Here is a 22,856-nt window from a genome sequence, read left to right as displayed (position 1 = left end):
GAGGCAAGGGGGTTGTCTCTTTGTCCCCACTACTTTGAATACCACCTGCATGTGACAGCTTAACGTTTGTTGCATCGAATTTCATTTCTTAAGGTTCACAAAAGTGGTTTCTGTTTTATATTATACACATGCACATATGTATTATACATCTACGCATACCCACATACACACATATAATATTTAGTATGGTATATTTTATGTCTTTTCTAGGGTATCCTGTATATGATGTGTGTGTGTGTGTGTGTGTGTGTGTTTCTCAGAATAACTTTTCATCTCTTCTCTCAAGCATTTAGTACTAAGGCTTAGGAGCCCAAAAATGTATAGTGAAGAAAGAAGTTGTTATAGACATATTCAAAGTTATTCATTCCATCCAATATGCCATCGTATTAAAAAATTTCCGTACTACAGCTGACATTTCATTTTTCCCTACGAAAATGCTAGCCATTGGAAAATTGTGTGTGTATGTGCACGTGTGTGTGTACACACGCATGTGTCAAAGGTGAAATCTCCACTGAAAGCAATTTAAGAAGCTTCAGGAAATCCTCATTCCTCTGGATAGCTTTTGCATTTTATTTATTTATTTATTTATTTATTTTTTAATATTTTATTTATTTCTAGGAGAGAGAGAGACAGCATGAGCAGGGGAGGGTCAGAGAGAGGGAGTCACAGACTGAAACAGGCTCCAGGCTCCGAGCTGGCAGTCAGCACAGAGCCCGACGCGGGGCCCGAACCCACGAACCACGAGATCATGACCTAAGCGAAAGTCGGAAGCTTAACCGACTAAGCCACCCAGGCGCCCCAGCTTTTGCATTTTAAATCTGGGAATTTGTATGGTCTCTCAGTTTTACCAGTTTAATTTTAGGGGTGGAACCTTCATCAACCAGGGAGCACAGAGAATCTGGAGCCATGCCTGGGTTGGCAAAGCCCACGACAACCGTAATGAGGACACGGGCAGGGCCCTGGAGGGACCTCCACTTGTGCCCCATTGGAAAGTAAGGACCCCATGCCCACCAAGCTGGGCGCGTCAGCCTGCAGGACCAGGCACACGGCGGGAACGCGAACGTAGCTCCGTGTCTCCCCCGCACCAGGTCGCCGGCCTGCCCTAGTGATGTTTATTCCCACTTTTAACGGAGAAGCGGGCCAGAACCACAGAGCGGCACGTGCCCACCGACCAGGGGTACTTGGCCCCCCCCAGAGCTGGGGAGGCCATCGGGCCCGGGCAGCCCCGGGGCCAGCGTGCCTTTGTCGGGTGCAGCTGGAGGGGCTTCGCGGGAACCTGGCTCTAGGCCTCCCAGATACGGTGGTTTTCCAAGAGAAGCCGGGTGTCAAAACTGTCATGGGCAGGCACGTGGCTTTTACATTTTGGATAAATATTTTTTTCAAATGTGGGATGGATGCTTCACGTGAACTCACCCTGTCGGTTATATCTCCTGGCCACTCAGATCAACCGTCACAGGGCCTTTTCTCCAGTTAAGTATAAACTGCTGTACTTGGGCCCGTAAGCCAGTCTTGGTCGTCTTGTCTGACCGCCACGGCCAGCTGCTGATGGACTCCTGCTTCTTCAGCCCTGCTGGGCTCTCCTGCAGGGGACAGGAAGCTCGTGGCACGTGGTTGGTGGGTGCCTAGTTGCCTCACACCTGTCTCCTCACTAACACGTGAGCTCCTTGAAGAGAGCCCTCGCGGTCGCGTGCGCGGCTGCGTCCTCACGCTTGGCGTCCCGCAGCCACTTCCCGGACGTCTGAGTGGCCCGCCCGCTGATGTCTCAGATGCTTTAAAAAAATATGAATAGAAGGCCCTTGTCACGGGACGGGTGCAGCGATGTGCCGAAGGGACCCGCGGGAGCAGAGAAGAGATGAATCACCACAGACAGTGAGCGATTGTTCTGGCCGGGGTCAGGAGTTCAGGAAGCAGCCAGTGCTCCCCGCGGAAGGGGTGGCGAGCATTTTCTCAGCACCTGCTGTATGCTGAGTGATTTGTTTGTTTGCTTTCTTCACCCAGAGGGAGTGGTAAGGAAACTACCCAAACGGTTTCTTTTTCCCTTCTTCAGCCGGCATTGATTGAGGGGTTACATGATCCACAAAGGACCAGTGATGGCGGCCGGATGTTCACTCCAGGCGCCGCAGTAGCAGATGGGGGCGCAGGAGTCGGAGGGACTTCAGAGTGGCGGTGTCCCTGGGGAGCAGTGCGGGGTGGTCCAGGGCCAGACAGGCTCCCTAATTCCCCCCACACCCCCCCCCTCCCCAGCCCTGCCGTCCCTCTAGGTGTTCAGACCAGCACTTACAGGGAGTGGTATGTCGCTCTTGAACCAAAGAGCCGTGTGTCTATACACAAGGTCAAGATGAAATGTCTTGTGCCCCCCGCCACAGCCCCCCGCCCTCCCCGGGTCCTGCTTTATCCGGTTCCCTGCCACGGGCCTCTCTCAGCCGGCCAGGCGTTTACTACGTCCCCACCTCCGTCCAGCCTCTGACCATCCGCCAGACGCCACGTCTCCTCCTCCTGAGGTGCGTTTCCTGGTTTTGTCTGTTGCCCAGTCAGAGGTTAGACGCTCCTCGTCGGAAGGCTCCTTGCGGGTCTGTTCCCTACCCCAGGCCATTAGCTCTACTGTCGGCGGGTGAGCCTCCACACACCGACATCTGAGTGCGGTGGTTTTGTATGTGGGAGCCTTTGCTTTGCCTCTGGACGTCCGATGGCGTCTTCCCCGCCTCCCGGCACCTTCCGAGCCGTCCCCGTGGTCCCCCAGCCTCACGGGCCTGCTTGGCCCCTGCGACGGTCTCGGCTGTCGTGCGGCCACTGTCCGGGCTTCTCCGTCCTTTGCCCTGGGCCCCTGCTCCCCTACACACCTGAGTGCACAGTAGGCTCTTAAGGGCTAAAGAGCAATAGGATTTTTTTTCCCTGTGTGTTTCAATGTAAACTTCTTTCTCCACGGCTTTGAATCCTCATCAGTGTGTGTAGCCAGGAGAATGGTGAGGGCTATTCCAGCCTGACTCCCAGCCTAGCCTCCCCCGCCCTGCTTTGTTACGGATTCTGCAAAACCGGGGAAGCCTGGCCGCGCGTGTGCGCCGAGTGTCCCGCCTGGTCAGTCATCAGTGTGGCAGGCCCCCGGGGAAAGGGGACCTCGCCTTCACTTGTGGCTTATTCATTTGGTTTTATTTAAAAAATTCTGTATATAAGAAAACGTGCCACTGATTTTACCAACTGGCAACTCTCTTCTAGCAGGTATTCCCAGTTTTAAATGCGCTGACAGTGTTGCACACGAGCCTGAAACACGTCCCTGACACAGCAGAGGGTTTGCACACAGCTCTTCTTCCCGCTCACGTAGCTCTGCGTGCCCCCAGCTCCTGCTGATGCGAGGAAGACTGAAGACGTCCCACCGGCAGGTGCTTTCCGGAACCTGCCCGAGGGGGCTCAGCCGCAGCCTGGGAGCTGGGGGGGTGGCCGGGCTCAGCGGTTTGTGCGTCGTCTTTTTGCTTCGGTAGGTCCTAGTGGTGAGGTGAGATCACCATTTCGTCGCGTGGCGCCAGCCTTCCCTGCCTCTCACAGACCGCAGCTGCCACACGGGGACTTGGGATGTTTTTTGTTTGTTTTTAATGACCTGCCTTCACTTTCTCTTGCAAAATTTTTTAATTTTTTATTTCTATTTATTTTTTTACTCTCATGTGCTGTTTGCACGAGCTAAACACAGCGCGGGCGCATTGTCCTTCCTCTAAGAGCTCAGAAGACTTGAGTCATGAGCATAGTGTACTATTGAAATACTAAAGGTAAAACTTTAAGACCTGAAGGGCAGGAAATTAACTAAGACGATTATGTTCCTTTTCTTGCACGGCGTCTGTAAGGGTTGTTAAAAAAACGTATGCTCTTAAGAAATTGGTTTTATTGTAAGGCACAGATATCGTTCAGAAATTGAAATGACTGCACTCCCTGTGCCCTGCTTTCTAGGCTGACTAGATGCTGCCGTTTGTCATTTGGAGGCAAATGTACATCTTCAGTTTGCAGTTGGTACTTTATCTTTCTGTGTAAGATGGCCTCTGTCTTCCCTGGCTAAAGTTTTTGTGACATAATCACATAGCTCATTTAAAACACTTCAGAAATCTTAAATGTCTAGAGATGATTTTCTGCAGTAATTTCTTTTTAAATTCTTAAACGTGATCACCATTGTGCTTGGTCTGGGTACTTTAGAATGACTCCAGGAGCTGAGCAGATTTTAGAGATAAGGCGGTGGCTAGTGTATACGTCGAAGGTTAGAAATGTAAATCCCCAGAGGTCAGAAAATTAGGTTAAAGTGTTTACGTTCCTAGTAAACTTATTATTGGTTAGTGTGATATTAATCGTGGCAGTGATTCACTGTGTCTCTGAAGTAGACAGTGACTCCCTGAGGTCCAGTCTGGACAAATGTGTGACAGGCAGTTGTCCATGGAATTGTGGAGGGTCATTTTCTACACAGCTGAGTGATCCCTGGCAAATGCCAATTCTGCCGCCTTCTTGCAGGAGGGTCACACTTTGAAATCGTTTTCCTGTAGGAAAGGGCTCTTTAAGAAGAACTCCACATTTTAAAAAATTGCAAAAAAAAAAAAAAATCACAGTCAAGATTCAAATAGAGATGCTTTATAGAGCATATAAGTTATTTTTCAGATCTTATGATAGCCATTCAAGAACATATTTGTTTAGGGGTGCCTGGGTGGCTCAGTCAGTTAAGCGTCCGACTTCGGCTCAGGTCACGATCTCACGGTTCGTGGGTTCGAGCCCCGCGTTGGGTTCTGTGCTGACAGCTCAGAGCCTGGAGCCTGCTTCTGATTCTGTATCTCCTTCTCTCTCTGACCTTCCCCTGCGCGCTCTCTCTCTCTCTCTCTCAATCAGAAATAAATATTAAAAAAAATTTAAAAAGAATATATTTGTTTACCGTGTATGACGATTCCTAGTAGTAAAATCAAAATAGTTTTTTGAATGAAGTAAGCCTATTAGGTTTGCTATTTAATATCCGTTGTGATGATGGAAGTACATGTTTTCAGGGAATTATTTAGCCTGAATGACTTGAGCTCAATCACAACTGTCACTCAAATGGCCTTTCAATAAATAGCAGTGATTGCAGTTTTCAGACTTTTCCTAGGCCCTGAAGGCTAAAAATAAGCGGACAATAAATGATGGTAAATGCCCCCCTCTTAAATAATTGCTGTTTATTTAGCTGCTGCTAGCTTTCTTCCATATTCCCCACCTCCTGAATCTCCCTTCTCACGCTGCCTGGGATGCCTTTCCACGAAAACGTGGAATGTCTAGAGGTGTGAGGGCTTGTCTGTGTATACAGCGGTTAGCGCCCTGCATGAGAATGGCCCGTGTACTTCATGAATCATCCCACTCTGCTTACTTGTGTGTCTTAAGATTCCCCACCACCACCCAAAGAGGATTCATTTAATTCATTAAGCATTAGAAAATAGTCATCGCCGTTAGTCATTTGGGAAGTGCAGATGAAAATCCCTAAATCTGACATGGCACACCCGTGAGAAGGACTGAAATGGAAAACACCGATGGTGCTGGGGGGCCAGGGACGGGGCGGCTCGGCCGTGCACACGGGTCTGGGAAGAACTCAGAGGGCGCAGCCATGTTGTTTTACATGAAACAACCTCCCAGCATCTGTAAAGTTAGAGGAACCCTTGCCCTGCGTGTCTGTGTAGGAGGCATGACAGAGTAGTTCCGATCTTCTGTTTCTACCCAGCAGAAATGGGACATGTGTCCGCACCAAGACTCACACAGATGTTTATAGTAGAATTATTCGTGAGCTCCTAAAACTGGAAACAGCCCAGACGTGTAATAATGGGCGAGTGAGTTGAACCCATCGTGGTATGTTCATACAGTGGAATGCCACTCAGAAACAGAGAGGAATTGATAGGTGCAGAAACACTGGATGGATCTCAAAGCCTTCGACTCACTGAATAGGCCAGACAGAAAAGACTATAAACTCTGATTCTATTTATATGGCATTCGCAGAAAGGCAAAACTACAGTGACAGTGGATTGATGATGGCCAGGGGCTGGGTTGGGGGTGGCGGTGGTGGATGGGAGAATGGCAGGAGGGAACGTTTTTGGGGTGACAGAAATGTTCCGTGTCGTGGTTATGGACGAAGCCACATGACTGCACACCTTTGCCAAAACTCATTGAATTGTACACTTAAAATGGCTCAGCTTTGTTAATTATAGCTCCGTGAAGCTGATTTACCAAAACTTCTGTAGAGACTTCTTTGTTACTGGGAATTCAGTAAATTGGTTTCGTTTACTCTGAGAAGATAATTTTTTTAAAAAAACACAGAAATGGAACATTTTGTGGGCCGTGGACATGGCCAGTGTAGAGAAATGCCTGATGGAGGTGACAATAAAAGGTGACCTAAAGGCACCAGACAGGCACCTGGGTACTTGGGGGCAAGAGGCCAAATGATCTCTCGGGAATATTTGCTCAGGGGTGCCTGGGTGGCTCAGTCGGTTAAGCGTCTGACTTCAGCTCAGGTCATGATCTCCCGGTTTGTGGGTTCCAGCCCCGCGTCGGGCTCTGTGCTGACAGCTCAGAGCCTGGAGCCTGTCTTCGGATTCTGTATCTCCCTCTCTCTGACCCTCCTCTGCTCACGCTGTCTCTCTCCCTCTCAAAAATAAACATTAATAAAAAAAAAAAGTTTGCTTAGTCTCTGTGAGACAGCATCATAGCTTCCTTGAAATTCTCAGAATTCTAGGAAATCCTTGAAACATTACACAGTTAACAGATTCCTCTTACTTTTTAATGAACCTCAAGTTGAGAGCCCTTCATAGATCAGAACGACGCAACATCCAGAGCAAAAAGGTATCAGCCCTCCTGGCACCAACAGCTTCCAGCAGGGGCCATGAGTAACTATCTTGTTTCTAGCCTTGACTTTCTTTCTTTACCTCCCATGGGTTTGCTGGGTTTGTGCTTTGTCTCAGGTTTTAGAAACTTTCACGTCCCTTGGGATTTATAAATGCAAAAGCAGTGCGGGTGCTAATGCTGTCAGGAGACAAGTGTGATAATATTGGAAGTGAAAATGATAATTAAAAAAGAAGTGGCAAGAGTGAGGAGCATGCTGCTGCGGCTGCTCCGAGAGTCTGGACAATGGGAACGGGTGGAAGAATGGTAGGCGAGAGAAGGCACGCCTGACCGCTGGCAAGGAACAGGGAACATAGATGGCTGGAGTGGAAACACAGCAAAACCCTTTTGAACCCGCGGTCTAGGGGCTGAGCCTTACCGTTAGTTACTCATTAGCCCAAGGTTAATTCGGGAGAAGGGAGTTTGTTCTCGAAGGCATAGTGTGATTTGGCTGGATGGCTGCTCATGAAACTTGAGCCATCCTGGCTTTCAGCATCGTCAGCTCCGAGCCCGCTGGAATTTGCAGAACATCAAAGTCGGGTCTGGGGCAGCTGCCGCCACCTCAGCGATGAAGAAATTCCTCATGACACTTGCCAAGCTCGGGGGGAAGCGGGGGAGAGGGTTACCTGCCTCGACAGATTTCAACGTGGCTGGAACAGTTTCATTTTGAGGAAAGATTTCTGTTATCTGCAGATCGGTAGAAATGCATCCAGATTCTAGAAATCCTCCTCTTCCCTGGGTTATTAAACCCAGAATGATAAACAGTAGGGCCACCTTTCAGATCCTCTTCTGCGCATAAGTTGAGCAGATCGAACTTCAGCTGTACTTCAGGTGAACCTCTGATCTGGGAGCAGACAACCATTTCCTGAGATCAAGGGTGGCACTGGCTGTGATGTTGATATAATTTTCTTTAAAAAAAAAAAAAAAAACAAAACTGGAAACGGGAAGGCAAGTGCAGAGCTTACTGGTAAGAAACGCGGGGCGTCCAGTACAGCGCAGGCAAGGGAGAGGGCAGCGTTGGGTGTGGCCACCAGAACAGCCTGTAGCTGCACTCGCTCCCTTGGGGCTATAAACCGTGCGTGTTTTTAATTATAAGGGAAAATAAAATTGTAGAACATGTACAAAACACTGGAAATAGATTGTTTAATATTCATGCCTAAAAGGCAAATTCTCGTGAAGGGTTTTTGGAATGTTCCGTGTCTTTCTGGGAATGAAACTCCCAGTCCCAACTCCCTGTGCCCCTCATAACAGCTAAGTCCATTGTAACTTGCAGTAATTGGTTTTTTATTAAAATAAGAGACTGCAGTATAAATTTTAGCGACTAGGCTAAATAGGCATTAACAGGCCCTGGGATCCAACCACAATTTGTAACATCGTGCCTTTGGGAAAATAGATTCTAAGTGCCCAATAACTGACTTACAAATAGACTTTTGAATCATAGTCCATTTGAGAATAAGGAACTGTTTGTGATAGTAATACCTTCGATTGGCTTGCTTGAGGACTGCACAGAAGGGACCTATATTCTGCCACACATGTGCAGTCAACCCCACCAGTCTGGGTTTGATCAAAGATTGTTGCTGAGTGGGCATTGGAAGCCAAGGAACTAAAACCAAAGCGGAGGCTGGAGACAGGCCGAGGGTGGAGTTGGGCGGATGGATCTGGAGAGGTTTTCGTGGGAGAGAAGGCTTTTGATCTCAAAGGCAAAGGTGTGATTACGTGCAGATGAAGTGAGGCGACAGGACGATTTGGGTAGGAGCGGAGGTCAGGAGCCGAGGACATGGTGGGCAAAAGGAAGAAGAAGGGTCAGGGGCACCTGGTGGCGCAGTCGGTTAAGCATCCTGATTCGGCTCAGGTCATGATCCCATGGTTTGTGGGTTCGAGCCCCACGTCGGGCTCTGTGCTGACAACTCAGAGCCTGGAACCTGTTTCAGATTGTGTGTCTGTCTCTCTGCCCCTCCCCCACTCACCCTCTGTCTCTGCCTCAAAAATAAATCAACTATAAAAAAATTTAAAGGGCTAAGAAGGATCAACCAGAAAACAGGCTCTTAATCAGAGAGAACAAACTGGGGGTTACTGGAGCGCAGGGGGCCAGGGGGCCGGGTTAAATCAGTGATGGGTATTAAGGAGGGCACTTGTTGTGAAGTCTAAGATCAAGGTGTCGGCAGACCCATTGTCTGACAAGGGCTCTCCTGGTTGGTGGACTGGCTGCCTCAAGCTGTGTCTTCCCGAGGCTGGAGCGTGGAGAGCGGGGTGGGGCAGGGAGAGAGAAAAGGAGAGAAGGAAAGCTCTCTAGCCCCTTCTCGAGGGACGCCGGTCTCATTGTGAGTGCTTCCCCCTCAGGACCTAATTACCTCCCTAAGGCCCCACCTCCAAGTACAACATATGCGTGTGGGGAGTACAGACATTCAGGCCATGGCAGTCTTTGTGGTTCAACTTGAGAACCCCTTTGGGTCCTTCCCTAGAACTCCGTGATTTGCCGTGGGGGCGAGGGGAAGACCGCGTGTCAGGGGCATGTTTCCTCGTTACCCATAGCTCTGCCATTCACACTCCCAGCGCGCACGCGCACGCCCCAGAGCCTCCCACGCCCGCAGGCGGTCAGCTGCCAACCCTCAGGCTGAGGAAGGAGAGTCCAGTCTGTCTTCCTGAGCAGGACAGAAATAACCCCACGTGGAGGAAGTGCCCTCCATCGTCTAACTACGGCTGCGTATCTTGATCCGTACTGTGCCCCCTTCAAAACAAAGCCACAGGCAGGGGTCTCCTCATCTCAGGGATTTGTACTTTCCAGGCTCTTCCTCAGTAAGTCCATGGGGCTGGCGTGGCAGCGAGGGTCAGGTACGCTGGGCTAGCCTGCACCTCCATGACAGTATTGGCACGTTGTCCACCGACCAGTTCTGCACGTCTTGCCTCATCCCTCTTAGGAAGATAGTTCCCGGGGGGGGGGGGTATTCTGCCCCCCACGCATTGACCCCTGGCCAGCACCCTCTCCAGGATTGCCCAGACTTGTCTGAGTTTCCCGTGAGCACCTCAGGCTGCCACACTGGGGTTTCCCTGAGTGGGTGGGATTTTCTTCTTTCCACCAGATTCTCAAGGGCAGGCTGTTTGCACAGATCAGGTAAAGGTAGAGGTCGCGTTGTAGATGCAGACTTATGCAGCTAATTAAGAGTTTTAAAAAATACAGAGTTTCCTTTATTTTTACAAAAAGTCAACTTGGCTTCTTAGGATGCTGTTCCATCAATTATGCTTATGTCAGTTACTACACTGACCAGGAAGGCATCGTCGGTGATGGTGCTTACTCACTGCCCGAAGTGGCACAACTGTGTATTTCCCTAGATGTAGAGTAGTAAAGAGAGGAAGAATGGGCCTCAGTGAGTGCTTCTTTTCTGCCAAGCCCATTAGGCAGCTTGCACAGATTAGCTCATTTGTTTATAACAAAAGGGCAGTGAGGTAAGTATTCTTAGCTCTATTTTACACCAGAGAATTGTTGTTTAAAGAGGATAAATAACCTGCCCAATGTCACAGAGGTAGTATGTGGAGGGCTGGAACAAGCCCCTGGGCCATCTGACCCCAGAACGGGGCTCTAAGGCCATAGTTGTACCTCAAATACATCTTTCTGGTAAGTGTTGTCTAAGTCTCTTGTCGAGAATGGAAACTGAGCAGTAAGACAATAGAATCTGTTTTTCACTTTGTGATGGTAGCGGATCCTTAGTTTAACTAGTGGTAGAAAGATTCCTGTCCATTTGACGTATTTCTTTTAGACGGTAATTTTTATGTTATCATGTGGATAAATTATACGTAAATGTAGCTTAATAGCCAAAGGAGAGGCATCCAGAGAATAATTTCAGCAGAATTTTGTGTTTTCCTGGTTAATTTAAATTGTATTTTTTATGAGCCAGAAATTTTATTCTTCTATTTGAACCAGATACCCTATTTGTAGTTATAAATTAACTGGGAAGTAAGACTTACTTTTTTTTTTTTTTAATCCAAAGAATGATTCTGTGCTTTAATTCTGTCTGAGAAGAGACACCACAGCAAGACACTTATTTAGACCAGTACTAGTGTCTTAAAACAGGCTATTTTAAAATGTTTAATTTGACTAGATATTTTCTGGAACATGAAAAAATGATCTGTTTTTTTTTTTTTTCTTCCGATGACCCGTGGGGAGAAATGGTTTAATCTGAAGATCTCAGCAGAGCATAGAAATTAATCTTTTGTGTTGATTTTATATCTCCTAATACCTTTTGGAGGCTTTAAAGATTATCTTGTGCAGACTGAAAAATGGTTGGCATTTAAGTTTTAGCACCTTTATCTTTTGGGGGAAAAAACACCACGCATTTGTTTATATGGAGTTTCCTGTTCTAGAGGCACCAAGAAAAATACATATGTAGTATAAAGGAGTGGGGAGAAAAACAGTCCTCAGAGCCTTAGTAATTCCAATTCCAATGGAGAAGAATTTGGATGCTCTGGGTCATCTAGTTCTAGACTGTCACTAAGGCAGGTTATTGTAAATATCAAATGTAATATCGTTAAAGGGGATATGCCCATCCATTAAACAGACCTAGCAGGCAGTTCAGTGAATTGTGTGTGCACACGCACACAATACACACACACACCAAATCAAACTCTATTATGTATTACATTAGAATGGGTATGTTTCCACTTTAAGTAACTTTTGATATTTTTCATAAGCTCTGTTTTTGATAAACTAAACACCTACAATTTGAAGTATGAAGCACATAACCCCCCTCCCACTCTCGTTCCAGGCAACACGGGCTGCCATCACGCAGCATTGCACTGACCTCGGGAATCTGTTGGGCAAGGAGAACGATGTGGCCCTCATCATCGATGGCCACACCCTGAAGTACGCGCTCTCCTTTGAAGTCAGGAGAAGCTTCCTGGATTTGGCGCTTTCGTGTAAGGCGGTCATATGCTGCAGGTAGGCAGATGCAGGCTGTGCCTGGTTCACATTCCAGTGTGACTGTAACCCGTGCTTTTATTAAACAAAAACAAAAACAAAAAAACAAAACCAAGGCGTGGAAATTCTAGGGGTAAGCTTTCTTTTTAAAAAACAAGCAAAATAGAGGTACCTGGGTGGCTCAGGCACTTAAGCATCCAACTCTTGATTTCCACTCAGGTCATGACCTCGTAGTTGGTGGGTTTGAGCCTGAGTTGGGCTCTGTGTTGATGGTGTGGAGTCTGCTTGAGATTCTCTCTCTCTCTCTCTCTCTCTCTCTCTCTCAATAAATAAAAACTTGATTTAAAAAAGCAAAAGAAAAGTACTAATTTAAATGACTATTTGCAGATTTCAGGGAAGGTAATTAGTGGTTTTTACAGTTTTGTTTACTGTCTTCCGACAAGATGAAAGAAGGACCAGGGCCTGCGGTCTTATTTGCCCTGGGAGAGTCACTGGAATGAGTCTGCCACGAGCAGGTGTGGGGGGTGAGAAGGGCCCTGGGTACTTGGTTCCTGGGTTCTGGATGTCTGAGCTCAATTTCCAAGACTTGAGGGATTTTGATGCCTCTTTTCTGATACACAGTAGTATTTCTTTTCAGTCAGTAAGGAGCTTCAGTCGGGTCCACGCTGTACCAACTTTTGTGTTAGTATCTAACCAGATGACTTTATTGTTGTTATTGTTGCCTTAAGTTTTCATTTTCATTCCAGTTAGTTAATATACAGTGCTGTATTAGTATTCAGGTGAAGGACATTGTTGTTGTTGTTGTTGTTGTTTTTCATGAAATCTGGGAAGGTTTTTGAGGGTGGGCATTGCTACATTCCGTTGGCTACTGGCTGTGAGAGGTTCAATTCTGATAGAGATTGGAGGGTCGGGATTATAAAGAAAATACTGGAAAGATGAGCAGCACCACCTTGATTGTGCAGCACACAACTTGAGGGCTGCAAGGAGAGCTTTCCATCTTTGAAAATACCGTACTCGGGCAGTACCTGGTACATGGTTCAGTGCACCATCCATATCATTGGATTAATAATCTCATTTGTGCTTGCTCTTATATTTTTTGGTTACACATTTTTTATACATTGTTTCCTTGGGTATTTTCTCAGAAATCAATGATCAGGATGCTTTTAAATTCCTCAGTGTGTTGATCCTTCAAGAATGCCTCTTATGGGTTCGAGCGTCATCCGTTTAGAATGATGGCTGTCCCAGTGACAAGATGCTCTTGCCGTGCCCACCTTACCAGAAGGCCCTAGTGCGTCCTCCACCACACCTCTCATAACACTGCCTGTTTGGGACGGCCAGCAACTCTGGGGGAAAGCTACAGGAAAGTCTCTCCCTTGTCTCTCAACCTTGTTCCTCTCTCCTGGTGATTCTTACATGAGACAAAAAATTGGTTGCCATTTTCCCATGAATACTCAGAACCCTGGACTGTCTTCAGATGATGATAGTTCTCTATCATTTTATCCTTCTCTCTTCAACCCTTTTCGTAATTTGGAAAATGCCATCAAAGGCCAAGGAGAGCTGGGTGGAGGCTGGTGGACCCTTGGTGGAGGAAAAGACTGTAGCTGTTGTGCTGTGGCTGTAGGATGTTCAAGGACCCCAGGGTGAGGAACAAATTCAGCTGTGTTTACAACAATGAATAAGAACTCCATGTTCCCTGTAAGCCTCCAGACTTAGCCTGGCGCAGGAAGAGGGACCCAGAATAGTGAGGAATGACTAGAGCATCTGGCCGTGAATGGCCAGGCTTCCTAGTTTTATGATGGTCTCCCTTTCTTTCTCTCTCTCTCTTTTTAAACAATTTTATTGAGATACAGTTTGTATCTTATACAATTCACCTTTAAAGTATATAGTTCAGTGTCTTTTGGTATACTCATGTTTTGTAACCGTCCCCACAACCAATGTCAGACTGTTTTTAATCACCCCCAAAGGAAACCCTTTTTTCTCTTATTAGTCAGTCCCCATCCTCTTCACCTGCCCCCAACCTCCCTCAGTACTAAACAACCACGAATCTGCTTTCTCATCTATACAGATTTGCCTGTTTGGGACATTTCGTATGAATATGATTACGTGAGATGTGGTCTTTTTCTGATTTCTTGCGCTTAACCTAACATTTTCAAGGTTTGGCCACGTTGTAGAATATATCAGTGCATCATCCCGTTTCATAGCTGAATAATATTCCATTGCATGAATATACCACTGTTAGTCATCCATGTTGATTAGCATTTGGATTGTTTGTACTTTTCAATCATTATGAGTAGTGTTGCTGTGCGGATTCATGTATAACTTTTGTATGGACATCTGTTGTCATTTGCCCTGAGCACGTACCACAGAGTAGAAATGCTGGGTCAGCTGGTACGTCTGTGTTGAATCTCTCGACGAGCCATCAGGCTCGTTTCCAAAGTGGCTACACACTTTTATATTCTTACCAGCAGTTTGTGAATGTGCCAGATTGCCCACATCCATCCACTTGTTAATACGTGTCTTTTGTGTTGTTTAGCCTAGAGAGTGTAAAGTGGTCTCTCATAGTTTCACTTTGCATTTCCCTGACGGTTAATAATGCTGGGCAACCTTGTGTGTGTGTGTTGGCCGTTGGTATACATTCTTTGGAGAAGCGTCTGTTCAAGTCCATTTTTAAATTGGATTGTCTTTTTATTAATGAATTGTAAGGGTGCTTTATGTACACCGTATACAACTATCTTATCAGAAATTGGGATTACAGGTATTTTCTCCTGTTGGTTGTGTTTTCATTTTCTGGAAGGTATTGTTGGCAGCACAAAAGATTTCAATTTTTTTTTTTAATTTAAAAAAATGTTTTAATGTTTTTATTTATCTCTGAGAGAGAGACAGCATGGAGCAGGGGAGGGTCAGAGAGAGGGGGAGACATAGAATCTGAAACAGGCTCCAGGCTCTGAGCTGTCAGCACAGAGCCCAACATGGGGCTCGAACCCACAAACCATGAGATCATGACCTGAGCCAAAGTTGGATGCTTAATCGAATGAGCCACCCAGGCGCCCCAAAAGATTTCAGTTTTGATGAAGTCCAGTTTATCTGTTTATTTTTTCACCCTGTGTTTTGGTGTCCTGCCTTATTTATTTGTTTGTTTATGAGAGAACACGTGTAGGTTTGTGGGCGTGAGCAGGCAGGGGAGGGGCAGAGGATGAGGGAAAGAGAATCCAGCGGGCTACGGACCCAGGGGGCGTCCGATGCAGGCTTGACCTTATGACTGTGAGATCATGACCTGAGCCTGAAATCAAGAGTTAGAGGCTTAACTCATTGAGCCACCCAGGTGCCTCTATCCTGTCTTTTTTTTTTTTTTTAATGTTTTATTCGTTTTTGAGAGAGCACAGGCAGGAGAGCGGTATAGCAAGGGGAACAGAGGATCTGAAGCGGGCTTTGTGCCGACAGCAGCGAACCCAATGTGGGGCTTGAACTCAGGAACCGTGAGATCATGACCTAAGCCGGAATCTGACACCCAACCAACTGAGCCACCTGGGCGCCCCCTCTATCCTGTCTTTTTTAAGCAGCTGATACCATGTTTTCTTCCTGGGTTCCATTTGGGCAGTGTCGCTCAGGGATGTGCAAATAGCAAGAAGCGGAGAAGGAGTGGTGGTGAAATGTTCTTTTCTCGTAATTTCCTCTTGGTGTCTGTGTTGCCAAGCTGCTGAGCGAGGTACCTGATTTCTGTGAGGTCCTCAGCACTAGAGGTTGTTCCCATCCCACCCGGAGCCTCAAGTCACGGTGATGAAGTCCCTCTCCCTTGCCAACTGCGAGTGGGTCATGGGGCCGTCACCCCGACTTGCTGTTGAACAGAAACAAGCAACAAGAAACAACATGGAGCAGTCTGGTAAACCAAATCAAAGCAAACATGCTCTGGCTTCATGGCTTTTCAAAGGGAAATCAAAACGAGTCCGTTTGGATTCTCAGGGGAGAGCAGGAATGCCTTCCAGGCTCTATAGGAACACGCTCTCTGCTTGCCAGGTGCTTGATACTAAAGAAAAACATCTTTCCCCCTTCTCTCTCTGGCTGCTTTCAGAGGGCTCACAGAAAGCTGTACACTCAGAGACTCCACAGGAAGGAGTTCAAACTGGTGTGGGCACAGAAAGAGGAAATTTCAAATTAAATACTGTTACTGTCCACAGAATAGAAGCACTAGTTGAAAAAAAGGAATCTAGGGTAGTGTACTACTCTGCCGCTCTGGGAGACCTTTCTTGGCCGGTTTCATACTCAAGATTAAAAAAAAATCAACACATACTTTAAAAAAAAAAAAAGGCACCCGTGTACTTCAGATGTTGCTTACTATTCACAGAGAAGTTAAAGCTAAATTAAATCTAATGTGACTTCAAACGTAAGGTTGACCTTAATTCTCACTTTTCATCTTTAAAATGCAATCGTTGTCAAAGTTACCCTTTTCTCCAATAATAGAAATAATTTCTTTTGGAAAATAACCTCTGTGAAATCGTGAAGCCCCATGTCCTGTCAGCATCAAGTCCGAGACTGGTGAATGTTTTCTAGAAACTGATAATACCTTTAAGCTAAAACAATATTTGAGGCAGAAAATAGAGGAAATAATGTAAGAATTTGTTAGCTATTTTGCTGACATTAGACTCACACAATTTAGCCAATTATACCTTATTATACCCAAATATTTTCTACATAGTTAAAATCCTCAAAAGGTTGTAAGATGGTCAGCAAACCAGGTACAGGTCAGAAATCCACTGAGGTTTACTGTTGTATCTGCCAGGGACACTGCCACGTTGTTTGTCGAGGTAAAAACGGGTTGGTCTAACACGTTTTTTGTTGAAGCCTTGATATCTGCGTTGTATGTTGTGGAGAAAAATGGCAGGAGGCCATGGTCTTTGCCTGTTAAGAGCAAATAGTGACTAAGACTGCCCACCAGTACTCCCCTCTCTTCTCCTCTACGTCGTATGTAGCCCTCAACTCCTAGCAAGTGAATCCCCAACTCCAGTGACCTGTCTCTTGCTGTACACAACGACTCTCAGGTTCTTTCCTGAGCCCTCCTCAAGCAGCTGATGCCACTGGCTCGCCCAGCTGGAGTCTCTTCTGTTTCTCTGACTCCTCTTTTCCCTCCCACCTGTATGTCTTCCTTATGGGGTCTCTTCAGCCGCCTTTGAAGTGTTCTGTTCCCAAGGTTTTGCCTTGGCCTCTCCAGAGTCCCCTCCCCATCCTCTCCCGGGTGCGTTCCATTTACTTTCAGGGCTCCGTTCACCCTCTACAATCGTGATTTCCAACGCCAAGTTTACCCCAAATCATCTAGAACTTACACAGTTTTTTGTCTTCAAAAATTTAAATACAGGATTATCCTCTGACCCAGCAATTCCACTGCTTTGTATGTAACCCCAAGAATTAAAAATAGGTAATCAGATACGTGTAGGCTTATGTTCACAGCAGTGCTATTCGCAGTAGCCGAAAGGTAGAAACAAGCCAGATGTCCGCCGATGGGTGAATGGGTACACAAACGGTAGTATATCCATACAGGGGAGGATTATTTGCACATATAAAGGGGAGAAAGCACTAGATACACATGCTGCAATATGGATGCACCTCAAACGCATACCTAGTGAAGGAAGCTGTGTCTCCCTCTCTCTCTGCCCCTCCCCTGCCTGTGTTCTCGCTCTCTCTCTCTCTCTCAAAAATAAGTAAAACGTTAAAAAAAAATAACCCCAAATGAATAAAAGAATTCATCCATTTAGAAATGTTTGTTGAATGAAGAAAAGTTTGAATGAAAGTGCCCTTCGTTTGAATGAAATCTTTGGGGAAAGAAAAAAAAAAAAAAAAAAAGACTTCCCAGGCCCTACCCAGAACAGTTACATCAGAGCTCTAGGGGATCGTATGAGCCACCCCCTCCCCCACATTGGTTCTAGTGAGTGTCTGGGGTTGGGAGTGGGTGACTTCCCCCATCTGTCGGCATGTCCGGCATGACCCCAGTCTTGAGCCAGGACCTGTAGCCCCACCCACCTCTGAGACCCCTTCACACTGACGTTCTTCAGATATACCTGAAATTCAAAGTGTGCAGGTTGAATTCATCACGATCCCCTGGTCTGTGCGTCTCCTCACTTCTGGGCTCCTCCACTGGCTTTCCGAGCTTACTGTCTCAGGTGAGGGTACCATGCACCTCACAGCTGCCAGAGCCTTTGGGTAACAGAACAGGCACTATCCTGTGTTTAAGGGACCTGTAAGAAACCACACCACATTGGGGCACCTGGGGAGGGCACAGTCAGTTGAGCGTCCCGACTCCTGATTTCGGCTCAGGTCATGATCTCACAGTTAGTGAGTTTGCACCCCACATCAGGCTCTGTGCTAACAGCATGGAGCCTACTTGGGATTCCCCCCTCCCCGCTGCCCCCACCTCTCTCTCAAAGAAAAAAAGACCCTGAACCATGTAAGTAAACTATTATATGGAATCAAAAATTGCACTCTCTTAATTTGTTGAACCTTGGTAAGTATTGTCTTTGTTTTTATAAAAAGGAAATTAAAGCCTCAGAAGAATTTCATGGTCTCACCCATGACTTCACCTAGTAGTAATGGAGGCATCATCGACTTATCCTAGATACAAACAGTACCAGGGCTTCTGCTCTTCAATCACGTAGTTGGCTGTGGCAGCTAATTTATAGTCATGCATTTCTTACTGTCAGTACTCGAGTTTTATATGAAGTTTTCACCTTTAACATGTTTTCCTAACTGAAGAATTTATATAAACCTATTTAGCATAAAGTCTGGTAGGGTTTGGCTTTCTCCAAGAAGTGACGCAGGAAATGGGTGAGCCATTTTTTATATGTTCAAGAAGGAGTTCTCCGTTCTTTCTTCCCTGTGTCCTTGGAGCCACCATTTTTCATGTTTTCTCATTTTTCCTTTTTTTTTTTTTTTTTGGACGTTCTTTAGCTTTGTCAAAATGGAGATCAATTTTGTAGGCATGGACTTGGGATGGAGCGGGTCTTTGGCCTCTTGAGAACATTCAGAAATGTAAAATGTTAACATGTATCCCCAGGAAAAGAGTCATGAAAGAATCATCAGGCTTCCCCTTGTGAGGAAGCTGGTGGTGGACCTGCCACAGTCCCCTGCAAACACAGGTGATGCTCATTGTCCCCAGTGCCGCCATATTAGCAGACGTGATTTATGGCTCTACGTCTCTGGACAGGAGATGGAGGGGGAGCAAGACCCCACAGCAGGGCGGGTGTGCATATGAAGGGTTTCAGAAGACATCATTTATTTCCTACTTCTGTCTTTCAGGATAGATTCAAAGATAAACATGTGTGAACCTACCACGATGCCATAGGAATACAGCAAAGAGAACAAAGCAGACCGGGCACAACGAATGTTTCTAAAAATCTTTTTGGGTTTATTTTTCCAACTTTAAGAGTGATTTAGGTTTCTCATAGTAAAAAAAAAAAAATAGAAATTTCAGATAAGCAAGAAGAAAGAGATCAGAATTCACAATCCCACCAACCAGAGTTCATCACTGTTAGCAATTGGTATTTAAACCTAGATGTCTCTCAGTTAAAATACTTTTTATTGGAAGTGGGTTAGATTATTCACCGTATGTGAAGTTAAAATGGTTATACAAGTTTAGTTTCTATGTCAAATTGTAACATAAAATGTTTTTAAAAGCTTGCTGGTATTCTGTTCTATGAAAACACAATGATTAATCTGTTCCTATTGTTGGGTGTTTGGGTTATAGGTTATTTTTTTACTATTAGAGATATCACTATAAGATTTTTATAGCTAAATCTTTGCAAAGACACTTGAAGATTTCCACATAATGATAACGGATTCAAGAGTGAGCCAAAGCGGCAGAAGTGTTTGTACCCTTCACCTAAGAAAGCGAAGTTATTTGATTTGCAGTGAGAGAGAGACTTGGTCAGTAGCTCACTCCCTGCTGGGACAAATGTGTTCCCCTCGTTCAGTCAGCTTGGTCTCGGCTTTATTTTCCCCACCAAGAACGGGGAGCAGTTGAGAGATTACTTTGTGGCGGGATACGTATGGAGTTGAAAAAGAAATCACAGCATTTTTATTCACGGACCACGTATCATTTCCACAACTGGCTCAATCTTATACTTGTTTTCTGGATTCTCTTGAGCCTGTGACTCACTTAGCCTGCATCCCAAAACCTGTGTGCTGGTCCTGCCTTCAGACTACTTAGGGTAGAGAAGAGCTGGCTGTTCCCATCTGGGTCTCCACTCCAGCTTAGCTTTTACATTAATGAGGCATGATGGATCATAAGAAATCTTAGAACATTATGCATTTTGCGTGTGGTATCTTTCAGCCTGTGAACCACACACAAGAATTCTATCCAAACAGAATTCAGACACGCTAATTAGAATTGTATCACCAATTGTGTTTTGGTTGGCCTCCACGTTGGTAGGGGGCCAACCATACACTTGCAAAAATAAAACTTTTCTTTAGTTCCTTTCATGATACAATTTCTCAAGCATCATACGTGTTTAGTTATAAGTGAGCTTCCTCCTTTGACATTCATTCCAGAGAACGTTATTAACTTGTCGAGGGTGTAAGCCTATCCTTGGGTTGTTTGTATTACCGCTTAGCATGTTTGCCCATTTGTTGATTAAATGCAATTAAGGTAGAATTCATTCTTAGACAGGGTTTTGTTTGGGTTTTTTTTTTTTTTCATTGAGCTCTAAAAGGAATGCTATTATTTGAGTGATTGTGGCAATTTTATTTGGTCCTAACTGGCCTTACTGTTGCTCTGCTAAAGGTCACTGTGCCCAGATGTCATGGTTTCTCAGCAGCATGTTGAGTAAAAACATATCTAAAAAGCCCACAGTTTAAAAACTGTTTTCCATCCTCAGGTTTTGCCATTATTTACTCAGAATGAATGTCAGATTGATGTAGATTCGATACTGTAGAGAAATAGCTTATTTAATCATTGTGTAGACTGGCCTATGTGGGAACTTGGCAATGTTAATAGAAGAAGGGATCCCTTTCTAAGTAATTCAAGCTTAGAAAAGAAAAAACATTTTATTAACCTTTCTGGAATCAAAGCCAATTTCGATGATGACATGTTTAGAAACAGAGGACTGTTTGTCTTAAATAACTATTGCAGGAAATAATTTATACCAGTCACTCTATAGGATCAACTCTTGACTGTGAAGGATGTTTGATTTTTTTTTTCCCAGCTAAAAGTGACATATTATCACTGTCTATGGCTCCTATAGGTGAAAAATAGAAAAATGAACCATCGGCTTTGTTACTTGTGTCCTGAACTAGCAAACTACTTTGACGGGGAGATATAGTACATGTGACGAAATACAAGCAAATATTTTGTAGAAGATTGAAAATACAGTAAGTTCCTCCTTAGGAAAATCTCTCAAATAATCCAAACTAAAAGCTAGCCCCTGTGACATGTTAACATGACAGGCATCTCTACTGGGGGCATTTTGTCATATGGGTTTGATCTATAAAAGTATGCTGTATTAATTAATTGCGAGCACATCTCTTAGGAAATGTTGTTTGGTTTTTGTTTGGTTTGGTTATAATATTGGTGTTACCATATCACTTCTATCGTAGAGCTACCCTTCTGTATGGTTCTGAGACATGGTTTATGTGGTAGACATTCCTCTTGGTTGACGATCTTTACGCTAGTGTGTCATCGATACACAAGCCCAGATACAAAATGGACAGGGCACGTAACGAGGCCCTTCCTTCTCGTTAAGGCATTAGTCTAAGAATTATGGTAATCGGGTCTCTGGGATCTCCCATCTCTCCGCTCTGCTGCTTTCAACACGTTGGGACCCAGATGAGGTGCCAGGAGAGCTTGTAGACACATCACTTTTCAAGTTTTTTCCTGTGTTTCTTCCTCTTCCTCTTTTCATGAATGATTAATTCATCAGCACGTGTCATTTTTGACAATAGTGCTTGCCAAATGAAACAAGGTGATGTTAGGTCAAACTGTGGTCCAAAATTCTGCAGTAGAAGCTCATAATATTTGGCATCTTTCCTACTAGAAAAATAAACCAGGGGGAAAAAAAAGTCAAGAATAGAGCCTAACTAAACATGTGGAATATGTCATGAATATTTATATCCCCAAGTCTTGCCTTGTGATAGTATTTGTATTTAAGGTGGGTTTTTTTTCCCTTTTTCCTGTGAAGTAGTTCGGAATGTGTTTCATTAATACCAGTGTCATGTTAACTTTCATTGGGAAAAAAATCCACTTCTTCTGACAACATGGACACCTTTCTGATTGGGCATATGCAAAGTAGCTCTTACGTTAATTGGTCCCAAAGAAAATTATGTTTTCCAGTTTCCTGGCTGTACATCTGACACTTTCCCTCATTTAGTACCCGTTGAATTATCGATGCTTTCCCTTTCCTGATTTTGACAGCCAGTATTCCTCTCCTGACTTTGAAAACCATAAGGAATACCCCACCTTAGAAGCTTTATTGGCTTCCAGGTGGAACAGGAAGTATTCAGGATTACAGTTAGCAACTACTCACAGACCACGGCCTTCTCTGGTTTGTTTGTTTTTCCAGCTTTATTGAGGTCTGGTTGGTATACAAGAAACTGCATATAATTAATATGTATAATTGGAGTTTGAACCTATATATACGCTCTTGTTACTGTCACCACAGGCCAGGTAGTAGACATATCCATCCCCTCCAAAAGTTCCCTTGTGACCCTTTGGTTTTAGGTAGAGCCTTTGTGTTTTTGTTTCTTTGGATTTATTTTATTCTGTTGTTTCTGGGTGCAGGAAGAACACTCAACAGGAGCTCTACCCTCTTAACTTATTAAATGCACCGCCCCTTAGTGTCAACTGGAGGCACTGTGTGGTAGAGCAGGTCTCTGGAACTTGCCCTTGAGTAACTGTGCCTTCCTACCCATGGACCAACAGCTCCCACGTCTCCTCCCCCACCCCCTGGTGACCACCATTCGTGGACTTCTATACCTTTGACTGTTTTACATGCCTCATATAAATGGAACTGTGCAGTACTTGTCCTTGCGTGACTGACTTCTTTCACTTAGCATAATGTCCCCCAGGTCCATCCATGTTGTCACCATGGCAGGAAGACTTCTCTGC

The 22,856-nt window shown here is 45.3% G+C and overlaps 1 protein-coding gene across 5 annotated transcripts in view; it reads left to right on the top strand.

Moving 5' to 3' along the window:
- Positions 1 to 22,856, top strand: part of LOC120247599 (phospholipid-transporting ATPase IB) — a 583,538-nt gene that overhangs the window by 278,006 nt on the left and 282,676 nt on the right. For all 5 annotated transcript variants that reach the window (XM_039255602.1, XM_039255593.1, XM_039255610.1 and 2 more), the window contains one exon: positions 11,619 to 11,791. In XM_039255602.1, coding sequence (XP_039111533.1) covers positions 11,619 to 11,791 — 173 coding nt within the window. The remainder of the gene's footprint in view (positions 1 to 11,618; positions 11,792 to 22,856) is intronic.

Source organism: Hyaena hyaena, unplaced genomic scaffold (genome assembly GCF_003009895.1).
Source record: "Hyaena hyaena isolate Hyena2069 unplaced genomic scaffold, ASM300989v1 scaffold_11, whole genome shotgun sequence".
NCBI lineage: Eukaryota > Metazoa > Chordata > Mammalia > Carnivora > Hyaenidae > Hyaena > Hyaena hyaena.
This window is presented reverse-complemented; position numbering and strand designations above follow the sequence as displayed.